At 45.2% G+C, this 15,920-nt stretch overlaps 1 protein-coding gene across 6 annotated transcripts in view; it reads left to right on the forward strand.

Annotated features, from left to right (window-relative positions):
- The window catches only part of mark4b (MAP/microtubule affinity-regulating kinase 4b), a 41,571-nt gene that overhangs the window by 4,953 nt on the left and 20,698 nt on the right, over positions 1-15,920 (forward strand). For all 6 annotated transcript variants that reach the window (XM_086177182.1, XM_086177155.1, XM_086177190.1 and 3 more), the window contains exons 2-3: positions 12,243-12,440; positions 13,743-13,796. In XM_086177182.1, coding sequence (XP_086033308.1) covers positions 12,243-12,440; positions 13,743-13,796 — 252 coding nt within the window. The remainder of the gene's footprint in view (positions 1-12,242; positions 12,441-13,742; positions 13,797-15,920) is intronic.

Genomic DNA, 15,920 nt, shown 5'->3' on the forward strand with positions numbered 1-15,920 from the left:
AAGTCACGCGCCACTCATGATCATATCCTGATTTTCTTCACCTGGGGCAGCAGTCCACTCTGAACCAGACCAGATAAACTGTGCTGAATTATTCCGACAGTCTGAAGAGATCGTACGACGTTGAGACAGAGGGTTGGACTCTTTCTGAACATACTATTCCCATCCGTGCAGTACCATTGAGTATCTGAGGACTCCTTAACAAGCCCCTGGTGGCTCCTTGTTTAATGCAGACATGGTGTGAAGTCATTTTCTGTGAAAATCAGCAGCAGACCTGTTATTTTACATTCCTGATAATGTATGTTTGACTGTGGCCAGTGTGACTGACACAACCCTCCTGTCAGAGTGCCTGATCGTCGGGATGGAACTGGAGCGACACTTAGAGGAAGCAAACATGGAAACGCTTGTTCTGTCTTGTAGCTTTTTTTCCTCCCGCTGTCACGTCCTGCCTCGGTGTGCTGCATCGCAAACACACCTTCCGTCAGAGGAGGAGTGTTTTCCAACAGGAGGCCGAGGAATCAATGATCTCATTGTGCGTTTGAGAGCAGGGCGATCGCGGCTCGGCTCAGTCACCAGCCACGCCAGCTAGCAGGGCAGCAGCCTCACCATGGCAACAGCAGGGGTCCTCTCTACTACATGCCACCACCTCATTCGTCCTCACACCCCAGTCTTGATTTGGACTTGACTTGCACTTTACTAGAACACCCGAGTGTGTGTGTGTGTGTGTGCGTGTGTGCGTGCGTGTGTGTGTGCGTGCGTGCGTGCGTGTGTGGTACATGCATACATAGGAGAATTTTTTTGTATTTCTGTATTGGCCTTCATTGTACTATTATATTAACTTATATTATTGTATTATACTTCTAGTAGCACTGCATCAGAGTAAAATGATGGAAATAACCAAATTAGGGAAAAGCAGTTGTCTTTATTTTTTGCACGACAGTCTTATGTTTCCTTGAGGTGTTCAAAGTCCCTTTCCTATCACAATTTCAGAACTGTAAAGTTCATTATTTTCCGACACTCACATGACAAAATGTTGTATCACAATGGAAAAAAGAGCCCAAGGCCAGTATGTACTATATTACCGGCAGTTTGTAATAAATGATGAAACACTGTGGAGGTTTATTGAAAAATATCGGCAGTTCTCTTTTTCAATAGGGTTAATGTAAGAATTGGGAGGGTTATGAGGGTTGCTATACTTCTCAGAGATACCCACACTTACATGTAGCTGTTACATTTTGAAGTATTATGCTAAGTTCCCAAATGTCAAATTAGCTCGTTGTTGTAACTAACCTTGTTCTCTGTCACATTGGCAGCATTTCTTTTCCAGCAGGGTTGACTTCTGTCTCTAGACAGGACATCCCAAAACACCATTTTAACTGTTAATTCCCATTCCATATGAAATGTTTGGAAATTGCCTGTTCGTTCGGCTTTTATTATTGTATTTGCTCTGGCAGATAGACAGTTTATGTGTAGTTTTTGTCACTTTTTTTTGGGGGGGGGGGGAATCTCACAAGGAGATATTGGCATAATCACCAAACCAGTTAATTTCTCAGTTTCCTAATTTCCACACAAAGATAACTAACCAGCAGGTCAACCTGCATCTGGAATCACAATATTGAATGCCATTGTCATTTTGTTCCCACCACCTGGTGCAGGTCACCTGCTGAGAGTAATCACATACATATGTATGTCTTGTATTCTTGCTCCTTTTAATTTTGTTTCCCAGGGATATCCAGTGTTTTGTTGCATTTTGAAGAGGGTGGTGGCGTCTCATTGGTTTGTCCTTAGAAATAGCTTTGCATTAATACTTGGGTATAGGTTTTACAGTACAACTGTGTGGGCTTTAATTCGTGTAATGATAACATGCCTGTGCTTCCTGTTCCTTTACTAGTATGCTTGGGGCAAATCACAGGGCTTTATCTGTGTGTTTGCGAGAATAGAAGCCATATAGTAGTTATGTGTGTGTGAGTGCATGTGAATACATGTATGTCTCCTATGTTGGGAAAGAAAAAGCCAGGCCATCTTTCTTTATGCCACTGCAGGGCAGAGCAAGGCTTTTGTATTTCCAGGACAAGCAGAAAATTCATGGCTTGGATGTGACGACTTATTACCCAGGAGCTCCCATTGGCCCCTGACGCCCCCGTTTGTTTCCCCTTGACACACAGCAGATAGTCATAATCGACTCCAGGCTTTCAGCCATTCGCCCCAGCCGACGGAACCCTATATGATTGGTTTAAATTTAGGCAGGTATTAGATTACTTATTCCTGTAGCACAGCCTCACTGGCTTGTGCAGCTTTGTAAGCCCGCCAACTTAACCTAAAAGAAATGTGCTCTGAGTTACAGGTGTCACAGTTACCCAAAGGTCAGAGAAGGAAGCTGATGGCAGGATGAATTTCTGATCCAAAGCCCTGGAGAGGTGACCCGGGTACCGTCTGTGCAGTCTTTACAGCTGACAACAATATGTCCCGGACATGTACGGCTCCATTCCCTTACTGTCGTTTCCAAAGTGTGATTACTCTTTTAAAAAGATAATATTTATTCGATCAACGTTAGGAGCATCTCTCCTGCCCCTGGCTTCCCACATTTCCACGTGTTTAAGGCAGTAGCGTAGGACATACCAATACCTAGCGTTGAGTTACAGCGATGGTTCACATGTATGCCTACTTATACCTTTGTTCTACTCAAACACAAAACATAAGTAAAGTGATCAAGAGGACCATCTTGCTAATAAACAATCAGAGCAGTGTGGGTGCTCCAACCTCCTCCTACAGCCCTTTCTAGAGAATGCCGCAGTTTCTGATTGTTCCTATATGTGCGCATTGTTGTGCAGAAAAAGTGTCTTTCTCTGATTGGACCCAATCAGCCTTAACACCTCCTGCTGTTGTTCGAAATGTAAAACACATTTCTTTCTGTTCTTGAGGGAGGATTGTCTTTCTGAAGCTCCTGGAGGATGGTGAGGTTGAGCGAAGGGCCAAATGTATGCTAAACTGCTTTCCTTGCCATCTAATCCTATTTGAGGGGTTAAGGTGCCGGTTCTTTGCCAGAACAACTTGTTGGACATGATTACGTGTTTCGGACAAACTCTCCTGACCATTTCCGATGTTGAATGACTTTCCTGCCTTATCAGGAAAATGTTGCACCCGGACAAATGCTAGTTTATGAATGTTTAATATTGTCAACGTTCCCCCCCCCCCCAACAGATAGAGGCCAGTGTTGTTAACAGTCTTGTTCTGAACTGTATGTTAATTTTATGGTTAGTCTGACTCTGAATCAACAGTAGAATAAAAAGCAGAAGTGATGATAGGCTTCGGTTGCTTGGGGAGGAGCGGCCAAATGAATTCCTTCAAATTTCCCTATGTTTTCAATAAAAACATAATCTCACTAGACATACCCTTGTGCCCAAACACATTGGACTTTTCACTTACCCTTTTTACAGCGACCTTGCCCTTCACCAAGAACCTGGGCAAAACAGGTCGTTAGCCCTGGAGATTACGTTACCTTGTGATGAATAGCACAGCGCTGTCAGCTGACCAGCACGGCTAGCAGAAAACCATCAGGGAAGTGTCTCTGTTCTCTGTCCCGTTGGCTCTGCAGGTACAAGAGCTGTTAGAAGCAGCCAGACACACCAGGGGAGGTCTGGGATGAAGGTGAACGAAAACAACCAAAAAGCTGTGATCTCTTGTGGAACTGGAGCCATTAAGCAACCTTGGAACTTTGATGTTTTGAGGCACATTTTAAGAAATGGGGGTCAAAATTTTCAAATACTAGTTAGTCACCTGTTTCCAGGTCTTTTCAGCCAATATCTTTGGGTGAAAGTCATCTCAGAAGGCCAATTTTGGCATCTTGTAATATTCGATTGATTGATTGATTCACAAATCAATGCAGTCAGAAAATAGATTAATTGATTATTAAAAATACACGCTGATTTCACAACACTATCTTTGGTCAAGAGATCTATTTTTATATTGTTTGGGGTGCTGTGCTGTGTTGCGCCATCATAAATTCATTTGTCATTGTGCTCAACTCATAGTACTGCTGTCAGGAAACCTAGAGCAGGTTCCATTGTGTGTGTGTGTGTGTGTGTGTGTGTGTGTGTGTGTGTGTGTGTGTGTGTGTGTGTGTGTGTGTGTGGTGCGTGTGTGTGTGGTGCGTGTGTGTGTGGTGCGTGTGTGTGTGGTGCGTGTGTGTGTGGTGCGTGTGTGTGTGGTGCGTGTGTGTGTGGTGCGTGTGTGTTACTAGTTCATTGAGGACCTGATGTCAGAAAATGGCCTGATGGTGGGTTGATGCTCCATATTTCATTCTGTTTTCCAAAAGTAATATGTAATAAGGTCAAGATAACCTTGTGTGTGTGCTGCAATTGTTAGCCACAGGAAAATGTTGACCAGGAGCACCCAGCATCACACTGTCAGCCCACACTCTGAGATAGAGATGTTTCTTCAGAAGCAATTCCCTGGAGGCATCTTCAGAAAATTTGAGTGAAATAGATTTCTTCACCTTAGTAGTGTGTGGCTGGCAGGTGAAGGCCTATTCATAGCAGACTCTGTCACGAATGTGGTGAATGGCTGGCTCCTAGTATGACTCAGTGGTCTGAAGGTAGAACACCATCATCTATGTGCACAGCAAGTCCAAACAGGACTGTATTCCCATAATGGAAGCTGCAGTGGTTCCCAACCCGGGTGTCTGCTGCCCATTCCTTCAAATTCCGGGTTCCTTGTAACTGCATGTTATCCTTCGTGCTACTTTTTAGGAACATCTTCATGCCCCCACACCCACTTTAATGCCGATGGGACATCAAGCTTTAGATCTTCTACCAAGTAGGAACATGTGTTTCTCAGACCACAGACAGTATGCGGTTTGTTTACATTTCTCCCAGTCCTTAGCAGAACGTCAGGCATGCAGGTCTGATTGGTTGGTTCCATTGCTGGTTTTTGCCCTGCCGCTTCCTTCGATCTACTTTGTTGCATGTTGGCCTAGTTGGAGCCATGGGACCTCGTGACTTTGCCTCCTGGAAATCTAAAGTGACATGAAGTGGGGCGTGCAAAGATGAGTGATATACAAAAAGCATTGTTGTATTTATGATATTATACTGTGGCCTTGTTTGTGTACTGATAGAATGTGTGTGTGTGTGTGTGTGTGTGTGTGTGTGTGTGTGTGTTTTTGTGTGGGTGAGTGAGCACGCAGCCAAACCGGTCTGACGGTCGGTAATGGTTATTCCCAGGCCTCTTGAATTAGCTGACAGTAGTCAGATCACGTCTATCAGCATGTATGCCACGTTTCCTGTCGTGATATGTGCCAGCATCAGGAGAAGATGAAGTCTTGAAGTGTGTGTGGAGGGGGGGGGGGTGATGTCATCTGCCTTCTCGCCAAAAAGTTGTGTGGATCCAGTGATCCACAACTTCTCTCGCTGCACAGTCTGATAGAATCTTGTCACAGTGTTAACAGAAGACTTAAGTTATTGTGCTGGCTGTAGTCTCTTTTTCTTGTTTTTCACAAGGGACTCATAAGGGATTACCCGTGTTTTCCCGGAGATCAATTATTGTGACCATGGGGGCACTTTAATGCATCACAGTCAATTACCATGTTGGAGGAATAGCTGGTCTCCATCTAAAGTAAATATTTTAGAGAATCACAAGGACTCTCACACAGAAGCCCGACTGATGTGTCACCAGGTTATCAGTTTTTCCCCAGGAACATCAACCTGCGTGTCAATAGGATAAAAAAACACGGTAAGAAATAATTAAGCGGCCCATTTATACGAATACTCTTCGTATAAACCGCAGCTATCATGAAGCCAAGACCTCCCAAAGATAAACAGCGGCCTGCATGAATGACGTAGATGATGGATGTAAAAAGAAAAATGTCCGACATGCGCAATTCATGAGTGTCATTGCAGCAGCATCCAATGTGCTGACATGCAGTCCCTCTGGTCAGGATTGAAAGCATTTTAGATCTTGAAAGAAATGATGAGGACGAGCTTAGAGCTGCTGGCAGCAGTATCATCCTGTCAGTCGAGCTGTAATGACTCTGCAACTTTGTAAGTCGGCCCGTGGAAACTGTCTACTGGGGTTGTGATTAGCGTCCGATTCACGCACACACAAACACACACACACACACACACAGACACACACACACACACACACACACACACACACACACACACACACACACACACACGCCCCAGTCTGAGGTTGTCTGAGCTTAAAGCCCTGCAGCCAGAGAGGAAGAGGAAACTAGAGCAGCACTGTAGGTCAATGTCAGTCACCAGGGTTTGAGGATGGCCCAAGGTTACCCCCCCCCCCCATGCCACACATCCTGTCTTTACACAATGCTTCCCCAGTAACACACTAACTGATGCACATGCTCAGTCGAGACTACCCATCCATATGGCAGCAGCCCGACACCTCCCTCTGGGAATGATCTATTGTGTGGAAATGTTTTCGTTTTTGTCACAGTGAGACTTCATATCTAAATAATCTGCCTGCGCTTGGTCGCCCCTCCAGCTGCGTGCAAAATTCAGAATTAAATGCCGGGGAGCTAATTGGCTGACAAATTATCCTATGACCTGAAAATGTTTATTTGAAGACGAGATAACAGATACGGAAGATCCACTGCTTACCAATACAAGGGTTTGACACTAGAGTTAAATGGTAGGAGAAAAGAATCCAAACACAAGCATTTAATGCCTTGAGTTTTGACAAATAGACAAATGTAATTATCCATCCATTCATCGTCTGCTGCTTATCCTGCATTCAGGGTCGCAGGGGATGTTGGAGTCTATCCCAGCTGTCGGGTGAGAGGCTGGGTACACCCTCGACTGGTCGCCAGTCAGTTGCAAGGCTACATGTATAGACAAACATTCACTCACTCACTCACTCACTCACTCATTCAGGGCAATTTTCCCAATTTTTTTCCAGTTAAGCTGCAAGACTATCCCATTTTGATCCCTTATCTCTCTCTTTCTATAGCTTCCTGTCGTATTTCCTTATTGTTCCTGGTAATGGACATTTAAAGATATTTTTTTTTTGCATTCATGTCAATCAAAGAAACTTGGAATTCATAATCATCTGTCATTTCTTTGCCATGTTGCTCTGATGGCCTCGTGACCCCTGATCGTTTCACACTGTAGTAATTGTTTTTTTTTTTTTCTTTCTCAAGTTTTTTGTTACACCACAATGAAAACGGGCCGTATTGAAAGACAGTAGCTGCCTTTGTTGAAAGAGATACTTTTGTTCCGCATCTGGGTACTCTTGACTGTCACACTGCTGTCACAGTGACGTCAAGCTGTCATTCCTGCCGGCCAAGCATCATTTTAAAGGAACTTTATCAAGTCGCTGACGGCAGCTGCTCAGCACTCCGTCTTGCATAAGATGCTGTTGAATACAATAGAGAGATAAAGTTGTGAAGGGGAAAAGAAAACATCAACTGTGTTGGTGTAGGACCTTATAAAGACTGTGTTGAAGGGGATTCAATTCTCAACCCTGGCAACCCACATGGGAGCCAGCATTTTTAAATAATATCAATGTTGATTACTCGTGTCTTCTCCGAGGGGATCTGTATTCACTTGACATCGGTGCTAACAGGCGTCCGTTCGTGACACCGAGGACAACTTCTGCAATCTCCTCTCTCCTCATCAAGAAAGTGAGGACTATGGAGCAAATCTGAGTAAATTAAACTGGGTTTCTCTGCTGGATCACGCACTCTCAGGGTCGGAATGATTTATGCTTGACATCTCTTCCAGTATGATGTCTGAGCAGTTCAATGAAGTAATAACGTTTAGCTAATTTTGCATCATGGCCACTTCTCATTTTAATAAATATCCTTTGACAGGAAGTATCCTGAAACTTATTGTTTATCGATAGGCCTCGCTGTCTTTGCCGTGTTCTGAGGTCAGTCGCTTGTTTGTGAGGTGAATTGCTAGTGTGCTGACCGTTAGCTTTGGGGATTGTGTTTCCAACTTTGTCTCCTACTCCAATGAATCTTCACTGCTGTGGGCAGACAAGTTGTTCAAGATTTATAGTTTTGTGTTTTGTGAAGTGCTTCACACACATTTGTGTGGATGTGATGTCATAGTGAAACTGCAATATCGCAACGGGGCCATGATCTTGCCTCAATAGATAAGATGTCATACAGAGAAGTGATGTCACCTAGGAAGATGAGATGTCACAAAGGAGAAGCAATTCTTCATCCCCTTCATGCTAACTTTTGTGCCGTAACGTCACTGTTATGTGACAGCGACACTTCTCCAGCCTGCTCCCCTCAGCAAACCAATCCCCAACCCCAACCCCACTTGCAGATTTTCCCCTCACACAATCATTGGGAATAAATTGAAATAAACAGTCCACATTTTGGAATATATGTTTACTCAAGTCTGGAGGTTGAGGATGAGGTTCGAACACACACACACTTAATGGTCCTCTACATTCCATACCAAACCAACCTCGACATGGGGCTGCAGGTATTGCTCCCACCCCTCAACCAAACAGACACAGACCGAGGCCTCCTCCTTAATGGATGTTCATGGTAATCAGGAGCAGCGGGTGAATTGATGGAGCGTGTTGGAGGGTGGGCGTGGCTGTCACAAAGCACCAATTGATGTGACATTGTTGAAAGTGAAGACGGTGGCGCGACACAAAAGAGGGGGCAGGTCTCGCACGAAGGGCAGAGGCAAGGGGAAAGAGGACATAGTGATTGGTGGGGGGGATGGGAAGAAAGGGGGAAAAGTGTGAATAAAAGGGGGCAGGGGGGAGGAGGATGTGAAAATGAGGCTGATGGAATAAAGCGGTAAGGAAATGTTTTGCTGGATTGCTTCAGAGTGCCTGTCAGTTAAGTGTTAGGTACATAGTTATTAATCTGTCGTCGCTGTTGACGCCACACAAGAGCAGTCATGCTGTCAGACTTGTACTCTTTCAATTGCGGCTCAGGTTCCCCATTTTGTTTCTGCGTGAAGCGTGGAGATCGCTGGGGCAGAGCCCTGAAGCGTCCCATCCGCAGACCTGGGCGACTGGCTGCCGGAGCCGCGTCCTTGAATGAATCCAATGCCAGACCACAATCCTCCGCTCCAAAAGGTCAAAGCTTCAGTCTAAACACTCCACTTGGTGACTTAGACCTCCGTGTTTGTTTCAGCTTTATGTGGCTGCAGACTCAGATTGTGTGTATTTAGTTATAGCTGAGCTCTTGATCTCTTTCCTGTCTTTTTTTTATTTTCCCTGCAGAAGCAGGAATGCCACCGTAGTTGAGGGCTCAGCTGGAAATTAAATTTCATGTCTGAAACAAGGTGCATAGCTGTTGTCTTCGCTCGTTTCCCTATTTTTCATTTAACAAGCAAATATTGTGGGTACACATGTGCGTTGTATGGAGCGTTCCTTTTAGGGTTTGCACCACTAATGGATAAAATCCTGATCCGGTCAGTAAAACTATGGCCCAAAATCTCCAGTGTGCGAAGGGATTATCCCGTCCACCACCTTCGCCTCAGCGATTGCGACCCTCTGACCAGACTTTGATCACCTCCTCAAATGACAGGACAGACAAATACACAAGTCACTAGCATTCAGTTCCTGCAGTGATAGTTCCTCTTCCAGATAATGTATACATCCCAGTTTGAGCTGCACTCCTTGTAGCAAACAACTGGGTCTGTGTACATCAACTTCGGACAGTCCTCTTGAAAAATGGTTTCATTTAACACTTGGATTTTCAATTTCCAAACTGTATGTGTTTTTTTATTGTTTTTTACTTCGGTGCTTTGAGCGAACTCCTTTAAAAAATAATTAACTGCGCTGTGTCCCAACCTGATTCTCCAGGGCACAAGGGCAAGCTCTTTGCCAGCAGCCTGACCCGCTTCCTGAGAAGAGGAGCCAGCGCTTTTGGACCAATTCGATCTGCAGATGCTCGGCAAGATTTTAGTGTGCTGGAGACAGAAACTTTCTCCCTGGAAGGTGCTCATGCAGCACCTGAGGGAAACCAGGCTGGTTCCTGCCAACGTGTGGCTGCATCACAACCTGATCTCCTACCCAGAATACAGCTAATGCACTTCTCAAAATGACCATCAGTCCTGTAAAGTCAACTGTCCCTGTCTCCATGGACGCTCCCTAAAATATTTTGGTGATTCGGCGGAAACAGCCTTGTCTATTCATTGGTGGGTTAAATGCTGTATAAAGTTCTTTTCTGTGGGGCAGAGCTCTCCATTCCCATGATGTACGAGAGCAGCCGAAGGATGCTCAGGGCAAGAGCCATGATATAAATGTAATTTTGGAAGCATCATTTTCCAAAAAAGTCAGTTTTATGAGACGGAGGGGAGCCCCCTTGGGACGGGTTCAGCCGGGATGGGGGATATTTCAGATTGTCATTCCAAGACATGCACAAGACAGGAAGCAAATTAATGAGCTTGGCTTTTGCGAATCAGCAAAAACCCTCAGTCGGATAGGAAGAGCAAACGGAATGCCCGTGACACAGATGTGGCCGTCCATCACGGTGACACTCCTGATTGACAGCCCTGATGAGGGAAGCCAAGCCGTGTGAACTGATTCAGTTGTTGTTTATCTGGTGCATTTTAAAATAATTCCCCCCCCCCCCCCCCCCCCCCATCAGACATCTGATGTTTCTAAGTCTGTATTGAGCGCTGGCTTATTTCTGCCAAGGGTTGGTCATGAGTTGAAGAAGAGGCAGGAAAGACCAGATTTTTTTCCCAGGGGGCAGTTATGGTTCCAATCTTGGATTCAAATGCACTGTGTTGTCGTTTCAAGGTTCCAGCTAATTCAACCTCTGGCTCCAGAGTTGTTTTACTTTGAATAGGTTGCAATATCCTCACCTGGGAAAAAATAAGCTTATCCTGAATCTTGTAATTAAAAAAAAAAACAGAATTCTGAAATAGTCCATTTATCAAAACAAATCAGGTTTTCATGGAGTAAAGCCAGAGAGGAAACCAGTTTTATCTACAGATGAAACATTAAACGTCTGACTCACCAAAGACAGGGGGCCGCGCAACAATCAGGGTCACATGACATGAAAAGCAAAAAAACCTGTATCTCTAATTTTGGATTATGTCCCTCTTTGTGCATTTTCTCCCAAGTAATTAATTCTGGCACAACAATTTCCTTCGGGATTAATAAAGTTGTTCTCATCTCTCATCTCTCAATACCAAACTGGAATGAAATGCAGTAAAGACATTCCTAGTCCATTGCAATATCAGTAGAATCATCACGTAATATAACTTTTATGTGAGCGAATGCTTCCTGCTCTCTCCTATTTCCCTGCTCTTCGTGGCATCTTCACCCTGGCCAGAAAAGTCCAAGCCAATTTGTCTCTGTGAGACTTTGAGCGCTCGATCCACGGAGGAGAACAGATGGAGGGATTAGAGTTTGAAGTTTATGGGGCAAGACCTTGAGGGAACGCCTCCTCTGACCCAGAGGCTTCGAGGCGGGTGAAGCCGGGTCTCGGTTTGCAGACGCTTCTGGAAAAGTTGAACCGTCAGATGGGGAAAAAATAAACAAGAATTTTAAAACAAGAGGAGCTTTGTTTTCTGCACTAAGAATAAATAGTTGTCTCTCCGCTTCAGCACAAAGCCATGTGAATGTACCCCGGCCCGATTAGATGTCTACTTCTGTGCTTCTGGAAGTCGGTAGCCAGTCGGCGGGCTCGGTGCTCCGCTGGCTGAGCATCAGTGCAAAGTCACAGGGCGTCCCGTCCGTCGCTGGCGGCATCGCACCGACACAAGCATAAACAGTGCCGACCTCACAGGACACGTGAATGTGAAGAATGCAGACTGTGTTGGTTCAAATGGGACTCGGAGAGGCCTGGACATGCCGGCTCTTCATCTATTACTCTCTAGCCCTGGTCCCGGTCAGGACACTGCAGGGTCTGGGGTCTCATCACCATATTCCATATTCCTAAAGAATAAAACAGATGTTGTGTTTCCAGAGCCCGGAATGCAACAGTCTTGAGTAACTCAATGTCCCATGTTTTCTCCATTGCCTGAACAAAGATAGCGGTCTCATGAACATGTTGTTTTTCTCCAAGAACCTATTATAGCTGAAGTTTACGTTGATGCTACTTAGTGTATTTCCGGGTAAAATGATGATTTTCAAATCCATATCCATGCCTGTTCGCTGCAAAGGAAGCCCTTCCCCAGGCCTTTATAGTCTATGGTTGTCTTTCCCAGCATTTATTTTCCGTCATACCGTCAAGAACAGAAAGAAAAACACAGTGCAGCCGTACTGCTGTTCTCATGGCTTTCCCTGTCTCTCTGCAGCATGCCTCCCTGTCAGCCAGCCGCTCAGACAAGGGCACCGGCTGGTCAAACCGCTCGCTCGGGGCCCGATGTCGCAACTCCATCGCCTTGTGCTCGGACGAGCAACCCCACATTGGGAACTACCGGCTGCTCAAAACCATCGGCAAAGGCAACTTCGCCAAGGTCAAACTGGCCCGGCACATACTGACGGGCAAAGAGGTGAGTCCAGGGTGAAGAGCGTTCCGCAGTAACATGTTGACTGAGGAGTTGTATTGGTTCCGCGAATGAGCTCCTAGCTCAATCTGATTGTATGTCAAATCACAATTTCCCATTAAAATTGATTGAAATGCTATACATCCATTGAAGCTCAGCGGTTTAATGTGTTTTTAAGCAAGAAAAATGTACTTTATAGATTACAAACAGTGTATACAAGATAATACATGATCAGAACGTAAAGAAATAAGTTGGTTTATGAAGTGAATTTACCTTGAAGATGGGCCAAAGATGGCAGCAGTGCTGGAGGAAGTTGGAGGAGTTTTTCATTTGGTGCTCTCTCCTTAACATAACTTCCTGGCTACACACTTAATGCTTCAACGTGTGTCTAAACCATAAAACCATCCCTGCCCAGCTTTGAACGACTCTTCCGATGCCTTGCCATTGACATTCCTGCCGTCTGCCACACCAAATCCCTGTAAATGTCTCCTGCCTTCTCATAGGCGTTGTTCCCCATCACCATATCTCACCGACAACGACTTCTCCATCTCTTCATGGATGCGTCCATGTCACGCACTTATTGTCACGCACTCATTGCATTGAATGCAAGGAAATATGCAAAATTTCATAGTGAAGCCAGGCGTGTTGGCATTGATGAAAATTAAGCAGACCTGTGTGACCTCGCCAGCAGAAGGGCTGTTCTGTTGAACACAGGGCACAGAGTCTTCTCTCTACCAAACCTTTTGAGGAGCCGGCGCGGTCATGTTTTTTCCGTTTACGTGTTTCAGTACACTATATTCATTCTTCTGGAATAAAAAAAAAAAACCTCATACACGCGGCAGATAAGGCCGTCAGGCCTGTCGGAGACTTCCTGTCCGCAGCTCAGCTGATCATGTGAGTGCTGCAGCAGTCAGCCCAAAGACGTCTTTGACAAAGCAATGATGAGAAGCCCTATACGGTTGGTTTATAGCAGCTGTTTGACGCAGTCTTTGACCGGGTCACTGGTCCATAGCTCTCCCATAAAGCCCTCTGGTGTGTGTGTGTATTTTCTGAATACATAAAGCCAGTTTGTATGTCAAGACTGCTTAAAACATGTGATATTTATGACACGAAAAAGGCACTTAAACCGTGTTTCATACATTTAGATTGTTATTTTAACCTATGAATCCCTAATCAGGTGAGCTTCAGACAGCATCAGTGTCCTTGCAATCATGTGACCTTCCTTCCCGTCCAGACTGAGGCGGGTCAGTGCTAATGGACGAGAACGTTACAGCTGTGTTTTCTGACCTCTCCATTGTTTCCTCCCAGGTTGCAATAAAGATCATCGACAAAACACAGCTCAACCCGACCAGCCTTCAGAAGGTGAGTGACGTGAGTCTGGACGTGTGTGCAAGCAGACCTGTCATTTTATATCTTTAATTTGTTTTTGAATTATTGTGCTTGCACCCCCACTGTGCGGATTAAATCCATATCCTCTGTATTAAACCTCAGAGCTGATCCCCTTCTTTTCGGGAGAGTTTTATTTGAGCCTGGACCTCAGAGTAGTCAGGTGCATATTTGTCACCTTTGGGGGGGGGGGGCGAGCAGATACGCTGCTGCATCTAGGCATTATAGAGATGTAAGTGGCTTCTGGTGGGGTGTGTCAGTTGGATTATTATCCCTGCCTCACATCAGGAGCTGCGTGCGCAGAAGGTTGGCCTTCTCATTGGCCAATTGGCCTCACGTGTGGCTGCCCGCTGCCTGACCTTTAACATCCTCCCTTATTTATTTTTTAATGGCAGTGTCAAGTTGGCCAGCAGGTGTTAAAACACGTCACCCTGTCAAAAAGCTTCTGTTTCAGAAGCTGATGCCAATAAGCTGCTGCTGCCTCCTGGTAACGATTTCACTGTCAATGTGCGCTGCCATTTTTTTTTGACATTTTTCCTGTATTTGAAATAAATCTCAGGTGGGTATCAATAGAAAAAAGCCCAACTTTTTCCAAGGAGTGTGCTAGTGGTTCCCCAGGGCCCAAGTCCCCAAAGCTCAGGTTGGTACCCCCTTGGTCATCATAAATTTAAATATTAAGGGAATATAGTGTACTGAAACAGGTAAAATAATTTTCCAGTTTTCAGTTCTGGCCCCAGTTCTAGTCTTAATATTTAATCTCAGTATTCCCATCCTGCTTGAATGGAGAATAAAAAGAAACACTCCAGAAACATTTTGAAAAGTTTAATCTCTTGGGCAGCCAAAAGAATACAAACATGGAAAAATGAAAATGAACGAGTTGGCCATATTTGTTTTGAAGCTTTGGATGTGAGACCTGTCAGGTGAACACGGCCAGGCCAGGGAGCCGCAACTGCACCGGAAGTGACATTAAGAAACAGTCAGTTAACTGTAATATCGTGTTCAACAGCATTGGTTGTCATAAGTGGAGCATATTTCACCGAAGCTGGGTTGGTAAAAGACGTTGAGTGGTCGTGGGCAGTTGTTTTTTAGCCCACAAAGAACTCCAGAACCGCAAAGATGAGATGATGTGGCCTTCTTGTTTGTGAGGCTTGGCTGATGGATCCAGGTGTGTGTGTGTGTGTTTAGTTGTGAGGTCTCAAGTTTCCCTAATAATCCTTTGCAGAAGATTTAAAAATCTGTTTGATCACCAGTGGAAATAAAATGCGGGATAAGCAAATTCTGCTCCCAAGTGCTCAGAGGTTCCCCTTTTTTCTCGGGGTTTCATTTGTGTCGACACACGTTCTGCCCCAGTTTGCAGTCAGTCAGTATCTTTTCAATAGCGTAGCCTCTCTTTTCACAGTTTCACTGCCTGCTTCTAAGTTCTAACACCTACGGCCTTGTTTTGTTTTCTGTTTTACTTTGTCTTTACCTCAGTGAACTCCCCTGACAATACAGGTTGTTAACTCAGGATGTGTGTGATACACCCTTTGGTGCGTGCGTGCGTGCGTGCGTGCGTGCGTGCGTGCGTGCGTGCATGTGTGCGCATGTGTGCGCATGCGTGTTCCTGTGCACACGTTTTTCTGCTCATGGTTTGCTCAGCCTTCCCTGTCTGGCACTTCCTGGTAAGTGGTGGCTCCCTCAACTGCGCACCAGAGCAGGTAAACACGGCTGATGAATGGGGCTCAGCCTAAGAGGGTGACGGCCGTATCAGGTCACAATCATTACGGAGCACATTTACTTTATCCACTGGTCAATAAAGAATAACAGCAACCCGATGCAGGTAGTTAACACCGGATGACAAGCAGCAACTAGCAAACGAACCTCTCCTGTAATCATTTTCCTGTTTACAGGCGTGTTTATCAGCTGGCATCTTATAAAGCGTGGATAAATATAACCACCAAGGTCTTTACCGGCAAAGCTGGAAGGGAAGGGGTTGCAGATGTCTGATGAATAAAGTGGCTCCTACATTTAACCTTCTCCAGGCAGATGTTGCAGATTTGCGACAGCCAAATATCAGATTTTTCCTGCAACTACAACTTAATTTGAGCCTGAGAGGGTTAA

Source organism: Fistularia commersonii, chromosome 3 (assembly GCF_037954325.1).
Source record: "Fistularia commersonii isolate RoL2024-O1a breed Wild chromosome 3, RoL_Fcom_v1.0, whole genome shotgun sequence".
Lineage (NCBI taxonomy): Eukaryota > Metazoa > Chordata > Actinopteri > Syngnathiformes > Fistulariidae > Fistularia > Fistularia commersonii.